The 12,457-nt window shown below is 35.2% G+C and overlaps 1 protein-coding gene across 5 annotated transcripts in view; it reads right to left on the bottom strand.

The window, feature by feature from the left end:
- Positions 1-12,457, bottom strand: part of PUS10 (pseudouridine synthase 10) — a 71,546-nt gene that overhangs the window by 56,528 nt on the left and 2,561 nt on the right. For all 5 annotated transcript variants that reach the window (XM_070572638.1, XM_008526013.2, XM_070572637.1 and 2 more), the window contains 3 exons: positions 11,701-11,841; positions 9,368-9,622; positions 8,549-8,635 (listed from right to left, as the gene is read on the bottom strand). In XM_070572638.1, coding sequence (XP_070428739.1) covers positions 8,549-8,635; positions 9,368-9,622; positions 11,701-11,826 — 468 coding nt within the window. In that variant the 5' untranslated portion in view covers positions 11,827-11,841. The remainder of the gene's footprint in view (positions 1-8,548; positions 8,636-9,367; positions 9,623-11,700; positions 11,842-12,457) is intronic.

Genomic DNA, 12,457 nt, shown 5'->3' with positions numbered 1-12,457 from the left:
TGTCCCCTGATCCTTAGTTACATTCCCGTGTGTATGGCTTAATAACTGGAGTAGTTAAGAAAAGGCAATGCCCATAGAATAAAGGTAGGTAAATAAAACACAAATAAGTATACAGGATGGAGAGACGGTGTGGTTTAAAAACAAACCAAAAGAGACCATGAAGCAGTGTGTCCAATAAATGTGACACACTGGGCAAACTCCTCTTCAAACGAGGGTGATGATTAGTGAAGTGGTCTCAATCTGTGAAGCTGAAAAAAATCATTCAAGCATATCTTCTTTCCAATTCACAGACACCGGGGATCCATTAAACTTTCAGAGATTAAAAGGGATCACCTTATATACAAGATTGGGAACTCCTGGACTCTTCATCAGTGATTCTCAATAGACGTCAGTGGATTTACACCTGGGTGGTGGCATGGCCAGAACTCTGACAAATCACAACCTTATACATATCATCCTTTTTCAATGAGCGCCATAAAAAGCCGGGAACCTTGTTCTAGGTGATCACCAAGGTCTCCTACAGACCTATGAGTCTGTGATTCTAACAATGCAGACTATCATACACTAGTGTTGTGCTCACAGGGGCATGCTATTGGAGCTACCTTTCATAAGCAAGATGGGATTGAGTTGCTGCATGTCCTCTGAAGAGTTTCTAAAGGTTGCAGCCTGTATATCCAAAACAGAGCAAGGTTACTATTCCCCCAACCCATCCATGAAGAGTCTACTTAAAGATCCCTAAGGGCAAAGACAGTGATTTCTATAATTATGAATGTTTTTCAGTGCTTCATTTAGCAACCTTGTAAAAACATGCTTTGCATGGATAAGTGGACCATACAGGGACTGAAACAAGTTCTAACCAACTAATCTATTAAAAAATAGGGCTACAAATTCTGAAAACTCCTTAGTAAGCTCAGAAAAAAGTTTATTGCTTAAAGTGAACCTTCAGTTGGTCTTATATGGTGAAGAGGGAGAATAAAAACTGATTCAGGCAGGGTGCCTGTCAGACAAAATAAAAATTGAGAAGTCATGGAAAGTGAACAAAAGCAGAAAATACATATGCTAAATCAGAGTCGGGTTAATGAATCAAGACAGCCAGCTCAGGCCTGCACACACAATATGAACTTGAAAGTGTAGCTCTCTGTACTTTAAGTCAAAGCAATTTCATCAAATTCTGTTCTATGAGCTTAAACATAATTAGAAAAAACATTGCCCTTTAGAAAAAGTAAGTACATGAATCAATTACAGAGGGGGAAAATTACTGGAGTATCCAATTAAGAGACATCCTAGATTCAGGGTTTGGAGTTTAAGAGGCCCCTATAAGTACATGCAAAAATGTTGAACATGTGCATTTTTAGGACAAAGGATTCATTGCTTTCTTTAGATTCTTGAGGAGATGATGATCCCAAACTGGTTACAGAATTAAGTAAAAATTCAAAGTCTTGAATACGCCTTCGTCAGAATTTAAGAAAAGACAATTTTGTAAATATAAACTGGTACCACAGAAATGGTACTGCTTTTATTCTTGGCTACTTTACTTAGAGCAAAGTATGGAGATATTACAAAGTATAACAAATGAAAAGAAAAATGTTCTGATTTGACAAATAAAATTCCAACCACATCAAGTTGTATATCAAGAAGTAGGTGTTTCATATAACCAAAGTAACATTTAAAAGACACTATATCCACTTACAGCGGATAGAGTGAGCACTGCTTCCCACACACTACCCCTGAGGGACCAATAAGGCAAACTGATAGTACAATATTGCCCTCTACTGGACTCCACTAGTAAAGAGAAACTGGAAAGAATTAAAAGGACTTTAAAGCACTTAGTTTTAAAATGGCTTAATGGAATGCTCTTTTCCCATATATGCAAGTTTAGCCTAATATTAGCATAAGTCTGAGTCATGTATTGTACAGTAATTTTAATGTGGCACTAATTTAACGTGGTGTAGAAGTTTAGAGGAATCAATCATGAATATAACGTAATGTAGAAAAATAACTACTATAATCAATATTTTTCTTAAAACTGTATAGGATCTTGGAGATGAAAAGACTGAACGAAGTCTCTAGTCTAACCAACTATATGGTGCACACCTTCCTTCTATATATCTCTGCCAGTAGGAGCCCGGCCTCGGCTTAAACATTCTGGTGATAGAAAACTCACCATCCCTGAAAACAATCTATCCTGTTCTGAGTAAGTCATTACAGCCGAAAATCATTTCCCTCCTGATTCTATCTCTGCAGCAGAAAACCCCTCAAATATTTAAGCAGAGTAAATTCATCTTACTAAATCATCTATTCTCTGAATTAAATAACCCACGTCCATTCAGTAGTGGCTCCTGGGACCAGGTTTCAGATGTCTCCACCATTCTGAATGCACTCCTCTAAATGTCTATTCGTTTTCCATTGCTGCTATAACAAACTACCACAACCCTAGTGGTTGAGAACAACACAAATGGATCACCTTACAGTTCTTTAGGTCAGCAGTCTGACACAGGTCTCAGGGAGCTAACACCAAGGTGTCAGCAGGGCCGTGTTCCTTTCTGGAGGCTCTCAGCTAGGAGAACGCATTCCCTTGTCTTTGCTAGCTTCTAGAGGCCACCCACATCCCTTGGCTCATGGTCCTTTCCACTATCTTCAAAGTGGGCAACACTGCATCTCTCTGACCATTCTTCTGTAACCACATCGTCCTCTGATCCTGACCTCAGCCAGGAAGGATATTTTTAAGGATTCATGTGATTAGGTTGAACCCACCCAGACAATTCAGAATAATCTCCATTTCGGGGTCCTTAACCTTAACTACATCCACAAAATCCCTTTTTCTTATGTAAGGTAACATATTCACAAGTTGGGGGGATTAGGATGTGGACTACCACAAAATGCCTTCCCATTTTCCTTCTTCCTCCTAAAGTAGAGCATTCCATCTGACTGTGGCACTCCAGGAATGGCCAGCACTGAGTAAAAGAGGATTATCACCTTCCTCTTTCCAGATACTCTACTTCTAGTATTTGGACTAAAATCCAAAGAGGTTATGTAGATCACACCCCTAATCTTACTGGGCTATTAACTAACCTAAACCTTGTTTATAAACACAGCTTTTAAGCCCCTCCTGCCTCATCCTCTATTTAGCAGTTGTTTCTCTAAACCCAAATATAAGAACTTATGTTTATTCCTATTAAATTTCACCTTGTTAGATTTTCCCTATTCTTGTGATCTTTTTGAATCTCAATTCTAACACTCAACCTGTCTGCTATACTCTCAATTCTATGTCATGCACACCTGTAGTGACTGTTCCCATTATGTCATCACTGACAGAAATTATGAACAGGACAAGATATGATAGGAATCCTGCAGCATATCAGAAATCTGGAAGTTCAGTGATTCCTGAATTTCACTGTGTACATAAACCATCAAGGGGCTTCTATGCCCCATCTCTAGAAATTCTGATTTAGAAGGTCTGAGACAAGGCCCAGAATCTGTCTTCACCACCTTTCCTCAAGTGAGTTTCAGGTGGTTGATCTGGAAAGCACAGGTGGAGAAACACTGTCTAGTTTGATACCAGTCATTAATCAGCTCCTTTTAGGTATGGCCAGTCAGGTATAATCCACCCAAGTGTCTTTACTTCTAGCTCATGTTTCCTGCCACTTTTGGGAAGTTATCATGAGAAAGAAACCTGGTCAAATGAGGAGCTGAATTCCGGTCACACTGGTGCTACTGTATTCCCCCACTCTACCAGTCCTGCTAGGCTGTAAAAGGAAGAAATGATGAGGGCGTGATTTGTTCTTAGCAACTCTGTTTGGTGTGTTGACAACCAAGTCTTCCTTATCCTCAGTACCCACAACTGACTCATTTAGTTCCTGATCTAGAATCTTGCCAGGGTTTTAGGGTCAAGTTCACCAGTTGGCAGTTTACAGAATCAACTTTCTTCGCCTCTGGAACACTGGAACTGCCCTTAACTGTCTCCAACCATTTGGAAAATCTGTGATCTTCTAAAAGCTCTCAAAGATCATGGACAGATGCAAGTTCTTTCGGAATCCATTCTGGAATGTAATTCACCCAGCCCCAAACACCTGAATGCATTTAGAGACACTTCACTATGTGGAGATTTCATTCTCCCTTACCAATGATCATTCTACCCATTTCAATTTGAAGATTATTTTCCTTGACAGAAAGGACAGAAGCAAAATAGGATTTTCAGAGTTCTGCTTTCTCTATATCATCCATCAGCAATATACCATCAGTTCCAAATAGCATATCCATCCCCTTTTCATGCTCTAAACATAACTTTAAGTACCCCAAGTCTTCTTTAGCAATTCTTGCAAGCCTCAACTCATTAGAGATTTTATTTTCCAACTGCTTTCTTACAGATCTAAGACTCCTTCTTACATCTGCATCAATTTGACTTCACTTTTCCTGTGTTTTTTTTTTTAAATTGATCTCAGGTTGGCAAAAAATTTGTTAACTGCTGGAGTTGGGTGATATGTACACAGGGGTTCATTAGGCTAGTCTTACTACTTTTGAAATTTTCCAAAATAAAAAGTCAAATAAGGGGCTGGCCTAATGGCATAGTGGTTGGGTTTGTGTGCTTTGCTTGAGCAGCCTGGGGTTCGTGGGCTCAGATCCCACTGTGGACCTATATATGGCTTGTCAAGCCATGCTGTGGTGGCATCCCACATACAAAATAGAAGAGGATTGGCACAGACGTTAGCTCAGGGACAATCTTCCTCAAACAAAAAGAGGAAGACTGGCAACAGATGTTAGCTTAGAGCCAATCTTACACCCGCCCCCACCCCCCCGGCCAAAAAAAAAGTCAAATAAATATACATAAATACAAATGTTTATGTAAATACACAGAGAGACAGAGAGAGAGAGAGAGACAGAGAGCAAGAATTCTCATTTCTTCTTCATTGGGATGTATTTTTTCCCCTAAGCTTTCTTTTATTGGCTGGGATAATTTGGTTTGAATTAAAGTCTGAATTACACTTTCTCTGAACCTCCCAATCCTTTTAATTTATCTTCCAGCCCAGATTCTTATGCCATTTTTATTTGACTGCCTTATATTTGGACTGTTTAAAATCCACCTATCAAAAATCTAGGATTGGGGCCAGCCCTGTGGCCAAGTGGTTAAGTTTGAGTGCTCTGCTTCAGTGGCCCAGGACTTTGCCAGTTCAGATCCTGGGCTAGGACATGGCACTGCTCATCAAGCCATGCTGAGGCAGCATCCCACATGCCACAACTAGGAAGACCCACAACTAAAAATACATAACTGTGTACCGGTGGGCTTTGGGAGAAAAAGGAAAAATAAAATCTCTTAAAAAAAAATCTAGGATATATTCTAATTATGTCTGTTTCTCCCCTCCTATAAGGAATAAAAATTTTAAAATGTTAAATTTTCATTTAGGACTAGATTAGTTCCCCCATTATCCTTGAGGACAGTGGTCCTCAAAGTGCAGTCCTTGCACCAATAGCACCAACAGCACCTTTGAGCTTGGAAACGAAAATTCATGGGTACCACCAGACCTACTATATCAGAATCTCTGGGGATGGGGCCTGGGAAACTTTTGAAAAGGGTCCTACGAATATTAAAGTTTGAGAATCACTACTCTAGAAGAAACTGTTTCAATCCAAAAGTTGTCAGACAATGTGCTTTTAACCAAATGTGAGTTCCATCAAGTACCTAGAGACTGGGAGTCCCTTATACATTAGCTTTTGTGACTATCATGTGTCTGCAACTCATCACCTTTTCCCTTGGTCAAAGGGCATACAGCATACTTCCACTCCTGTATCTATCCCATTTCTCTCTCTTTTTATTCTCTTCTAGATTGTGTTCAGCATCCTTCCACTCTCAGGATCTCAGGTCTCAGTGCAGGTATATAATTTCTTGCCCTATCACACTATTACATCTCTCCTTTTAACAAACCTGAGTCTCATAAAAAAGATTTATTCTTCCATCGTTACATTCAAACAGTAAACCCAAACCCAGTAAGTCACCATGATAATTATGAGATACTTATTACTCTCCTTTATAATCTCAGTTTTATCATTTAAATTTTGTATGCTGTTATAAAGACTTTGGAGCCGCTAAGTACTATGTCCAGCTAGTTTCCATATTGTTATCTTTTGTGAATCCCTGGATAGTGCCTCCATTTATTCTGCTTTCCATGTCCTACTTACTGTCTAACAGGGTTTCATCAGTTAATCTGCTTGTTTTTTCTGTTCTTTAGCAGTATTCAGTTTAAAACTGTCCTGACCACATCAGCTAGTTTCTAGGAAAACACACACAGGAGATGTACTCCATCCCTCTCTCCATATTCTACCAAATTCAGTGGAATATGATGATGATTATACTAGCTGCAAGCTTTTGTTTCTACTCTTTTAAATTAGTGTTTTTATAATGATGATAAATAAAAGTTATAGCTGTAGCCAGAAAGGGATTGGTAGGGCCAAGAGCAAGGAGGAGTTAACACAAATTTAATAGTTTTAATTTTTAAAAAATCCTTTACTTGAGGTCATCCCTTTCCTTGGTTTTTTTGCAAGCAGGAACATAATCAATACTAGCCATGTTGAAACAAATCATTTGCTTTCAAATCAATATATCCGTGATCATAATATTCTTCTTTAGAAGCAGAAAAAAACTGAATCAATCAAAAGCGCTCAGTTGTATATTCTCCTCTGAATTATGAGAGAACTAGCATCAATCAATTTCACATAAATTGATATGCTTATTCTTGGCATAGACAAATAAGTTCTACGTTTTACAAGAGCTAAGTTGAAAAACCACAAAGTAGAAGAAATATGGCTCTAGAGAAGTCACAGAATTTATACTCAAAATGCAAGAATATTCTGAAAACACATAATTTGTTTAAATTAGGATGTGGAACAAGTCAGTTAACTAGTTTGAAAAGCAATTTATATCCAGTCTGGTCTACATAACATATCTCAATTCTAAAGAAGTAATATAAGATGGCAATAAAAGAAAGTAATAAAACATAATAATAAAATTAAAGCACAAAATGAACCATAAACATAATTTGCTAAAGAAATCTGGGTTGTTAAAGTAGTATACTGCATATGAAACTGCATACTTCTTGAAATAATTATCATTCTTAAGAAATGAACGGGTAAAAATATATTACTCATTAATACAAAGGAAAACAATGAATCACTTAACACACTAAACTCGGGAAATGTACTAATTCCCCAATAATTGAATATTTACATATTTCTGCTAAATAGTTCAGTGGTTAGAATCAGTTACAAAAAATTAGGTAGAGTTTAAGCTGAATAATTCTTTTCAAAAACGCCATCTTCTATTTCTAATATGGAATATAAATACTTCATACGTATTCAACAAATATTGAATTAATATTGTTAAAATAATCACATAATGATAAAAATGGACAAAAATTTTAATGTAAAAATATAAACTTTGAGAAGAAGAGTATGGTGGTAAGATACATAACCACATTTAGAAAATATACTTCTTATTCCTATTTTTGTTACTTAAACACTACAACTTTGTGTGAATAACTTAGCTTGTGGAAGTCTGTTTCTCTCTACCAAAAGTGGACCCTCAAGATGATATCCATGAGAAATGTTTTGACGATTGAATAGAAAATGTCTTTAAGTGTTTACTATAAACTTCAGTATATCATCATCGTCCCTTTTATTCTTCCATTTGGTCACTTATCTTGTCATCAACAGAGACAGCACCTGAAATCATTCTACTCTTTTTCACCTCCCAGCTCTTCTTTACATTCTACCTAGCTTAAACAAGTCTTAAATCAATCTTCAGTCTTATGGGGGCTAATAAATATGCTCACCCAAAGAAAGTAATGGTATAGAATGTAATGTTCTGGCGATGCTTTGGGATTCTTGGGGGGAAAGACACTTCATAAATATAAATATGTATGTTTAGAACTCACTGTAGTTTAAGATTACACAGGTCATTCTCCCTATACTTCATTTAACAGTATTAACAAAGATAGTTTTACGTTTTTATGTCAGTTTTGACACACAAGAATGTTACAGTAATGACTATTTTTTTTCCATTTAACAAAGGAAAAAAGTTAAAATAAACATGAGGCTATTTATCTCCCCTTTTCCATTGACTAGAAGAGGTGCCACCTTTTTATATTTTACTCCGGAAAAATAACAAGGTTCATCCTAACTGAAATGACCCCATCCTAGGATCATTATAAAATGCACACATCTGCCCCAGAAGGTCTCTGGAGTCCTGATCAAATCTCTTTCTCTGACCAACATGTCTCATACAGAGCTAACACTCAATGAATGTCTGCTATTGAATGAGGACCTTTAAAAAAGATGGCAGTCCTGTAAGAATAAATTAATTAAACCAATAATGCTTTTTTTTCATTCATTCACTCAACATTATTAAGCAGCTATAATAATGTAATGCTTTCAACATTCAACAAGTACACAAAACGTGAAAAATACAACAGGGTAAGGAATATTTCTCCATCTACATTTTTTGGAGAAATTTCTAGCATGCATTTCACATATAGTTGTATGCCTGTAATGACCTTACCTCTCTTACAGATAGCTGTGGTGGGAAGGAGACTGAAAATACCAAGTTGGTAAATTCAAACCCAGAGGCCTCAACCTTTTGGCACACCTAAAAAAGTATTACACGAAAAGTATTATATAAATTCCCAGGAATTGACGAAAGTTTTACACTAATCTTCATAACATGAATTTTTGGTGCAAGAGATGACACCGAAAAACTTCTAAACTTTCACCTTTGAGCAGGGAACTCTCACAAACCCTGAAATCAAATATTTGCTAATTAGACCCTAAAGACTGATATCACAAGGTACCAAAACAGCAAGGACTTACCTGCAGAACAATCTGTTGAAGGTCAAAAGAGTTTTCTATCAGGTTATCTCATAATTTACACAAGATTTGAAACAAAGTCAAGCCAAATATGGTGCACTTGACAGTTTGAAACCAAAGGTCATCTTATGTTCAATCATGTACCTTCTACAAGGCTGTAAGACTTATCTATTCTAGACACTAATAGGCATGACTAAGAAAGAAGTTTTCTCTAACTCCTTAGTTATGTTAAAGAGCAAAGGGAAAACTGCTATATTTTTCTCCAATGGAACAGCACTCATGACTGAAATACATGGATATATATTTCACTAATTTTCAGCTATCATGTTGATAAAAAGTTAATTTGAGAAGAGCAGGCTTTTGTTTTTTAAGAAAATTAACAAAATGTTTTAATGATTCATTGGTATGAAATAAGTTGAAATGAACGGCATTGTTCCTTTAGGTACAAGAATTCTAGGCCTTATGACTGAAAATCTCTACATAATTGCACATATAATAAAAACAGATTATTTACCTTCTTAATGAACTCTTTTTCACAGAATTCTTGAAGAATCCCTAGGCATACATTGCATATATTTAAGTTTGAGTTGACGCTTCCGTCTTCAATAACGGAGACACTTCCCTCACCATTTTGACTCAGATTATCATTCCCATCAATCCCATCTTCTAGGTCTTGCAGTCGAATTTTCTTGAGAGGTGGGTTTGGAACTTCCAAAATTAATTCATCTTTTTCAGTTTCCAGAAATTTCTGTAGTTCATTGAGTAGCTCCTGGAAAGTTAGTTTAAAAGAAAATAGTAGTAACACTTTGATGATGCTCTTAAGGGTAAAATGAAGCATGAAAATAGGAGTAAAAACTATGATACGTAGGAGACTTATACAATGTTGATTTATATCAATTCTGTAGCAATCAATTAACTTTATTAGCCAACAGTGGCTTTCTAGGGAATTTAAAAGAGAATTAGCTAACTCCTATAATATATGTGTGAATATTTTTTTCAAAAGAGTTTCACATATTAGTGAAACTGAAGTCCTAAATCTGAGGCATAGAGGCTCTATTAACAAATTTATTAATTTGGTTTGTATTTCTGTTGTGAGGGTCATTCACTCGCTAATTTCAGTTAAAAAAAAAACCACTTCAATTCTAATTATTAAAAAATAGAAATACAAAATGAATTTCCATCCTTGTTATGTTATTTAATAATCTCACAATCACTAAAACCTCACATGTGCAATATTTATTATGAAATCTGAAAAATTAGACAGAGATTCGAAATCTATTAAGTAAGAATAATTTCAAAGTAATTTACTAAACAAAGCTAAACAGATGCTGGCAATGCTGAAATTTGGCACCATAATTACATACCACTTATATACACTAATTGAAAGAAGCCCTCTACTACTTACATATGTATGTGTACATACATGTATATATATGAATAGAACAGATCAAAATTTAAGTACATTTACCAAAAAAATTGTCTTCAAATATTTTCATGTTTATTTACATAAAATGATACAAATAAAAGTTGGTAACACTAAGCCTCTTAACATAATACATATTTTAAATCTTACAACATATGTGTAGAATAATAGATTATCATGTGTCTGAAAAAAAATGTGTAAGGGGAGTTACACAAAACCAGTCATTACTTCATAGTCTTAGTGTGTAAAAATGAATATACACATAGATACTAATCATCATAACATATGTACCATTTCCAGTTTTCAAAGTGTTTTCACATACTTTATTAGATTTTGTCCCTTAAAATCCTGTGAGGTGGATGTTATCATCACTCCCATTTACAGAGGAAAGTGGTGGAACTGGGATTCAAATCCATGTCTTCTAGCTCCAAATTCTAGGCTTTGGATTCATACAGACAGTTCATATCCTAGCTTGCTCACTTAATAGCTGTGTAACTTTGGGCAGGTTGCTTAACCTCTCTGTGCCTCAGTTTCTTCATCTGAAAATAGAGACATAGTATGTACTTACCTAGTAGGTTATTAGGATTATATGAGAGCTTGACATATAATAATCCTGTATGAATACTGGATCTCATTATTATTTCTAAAATAATAGGAAAAACTAATACAAGGGAAAAATGACTGCTATTACTAACTTCCAAGCAATTTTTAAAAATTATAGGGAACTGAGTGTGTGTGTACATACTGTTTATATAGGTATATATTTACATATATATATATAATCACTATCTGCCTCTGAAAAGAAGATCACTATTAGAATCAAATTTATCTCACAAAATATGTTATATATTTTGTGAAAGTATTCTATTAAATGTCAAAGCTCTCTGTATATTACCATAAATGTCAAAGATCTATGTATATTACTTTTGTTGTTATTAATAGCAGTAAATAATGATGATGATAAGCATTTACTCTAGAGGGTTGCAAATTCCTATTTATAAGTACAAATGGTAATATAGAAAACAGAAAAAGAAAAAGGGCTCCCAAATCCACAATGCTTTTACTTAATAGAAGATCTCAGGACTATCACTCCCTCCTGTTACATCTTAGAAATGTCTGGCAAGAAGGACTATTTTGTGATATTCTAGATACTCTTTAGGAGAAGTCTATGCAAACATTAAATGCACCGAGAAACTGCTCCACAAATATCCCACTACATTAAATGTTAGATATAATCACTTAAGAAGGAACTTACATTTTTATAGTAATGGAAATTCCAAAATTACCATTATCAGCAATTGTTTTACTATATATACATGTTTTTTAATTTCATGAAGAGGTAGGGATAAACACTTGCCTTCAAACGGACAGGTATTCATTTAAAAATAGAGAAACTTTCTTAACTCAAAAAAAAAAGAAAATACCTTGTAGGGAAGTTTGTAAGGGGCATGAAAATCCACACCACAGAATCTGAAGATACATCTTGGACAGGTACCAGTACTGAGCAACAACTGGGCCACATGCTTGTTTTCCTCAGTCAGTGGAAACATATTGAAGAATTATAACTAGAAAAAAAGAAAAAGTAAAACTAATAAGCATCTTTTGTGTTTGACTTTCATAACTATGTCATCAGCTTTAGGGATAAAAACTAGTTTTCATTTGAAAAATACTATTTCATACTCTCCAATAATGTCCCTTTGATTACACGCATATTAAAACATAAATTTGCAGGAAATTTATCAGATGGATCAGGTAAAAGTGTCTAATTGTCAAGGAACTTAGTTTAGCATTCCAGATTATGATAAAGTGTATCAACATAACTCAATCAATCAAAAGAAATAAAAATAAAAATAATCAAGAATGGTTGTCTCTGAGGAGGCTAACGAAAGCAAGTACACAGAGTGAAATTTTGCTTTTCATTTTGTACCATTCAGTACTGTTTGAGAACAGAGTCGAAAATTCAGTAAACTTTTCCTGTTAGAAATTAAAAGGGTTTACTAGAAAAAGGTAATCAGATCAGTCTATATTATACTTGACTAAACTTAATGATAGTTAAGCAGTCAAGTATTTAAAACAAATTGATCAGTAGATCCAAAAACATCAATTTTAGTTTGACGAAATAACTAAATGACAACCAACTACCAGCATAATGAGAAAAATCTGTTCCTTTCATGCACAAGT

The sequence above is a fragment of the Equus przewalskii genome, chromosome 14 (assembly GCF_037783145.1).
Source record: "Equus przewalskii isolate Varuska chromosome 14, EquPr2, whole genome shotgun sequence".
Lineage (NCBI taxonomy): Eukaryota > Metazoa > Chordata > Mammalia > Perissodactyla > Equidae > Equus > Equus przewalskii.
The sequence above is the reverse complement of the archived record's forward strand: the minus strand, read 5'-3'. Positions and strand labels throughout refer to the sequence as shown.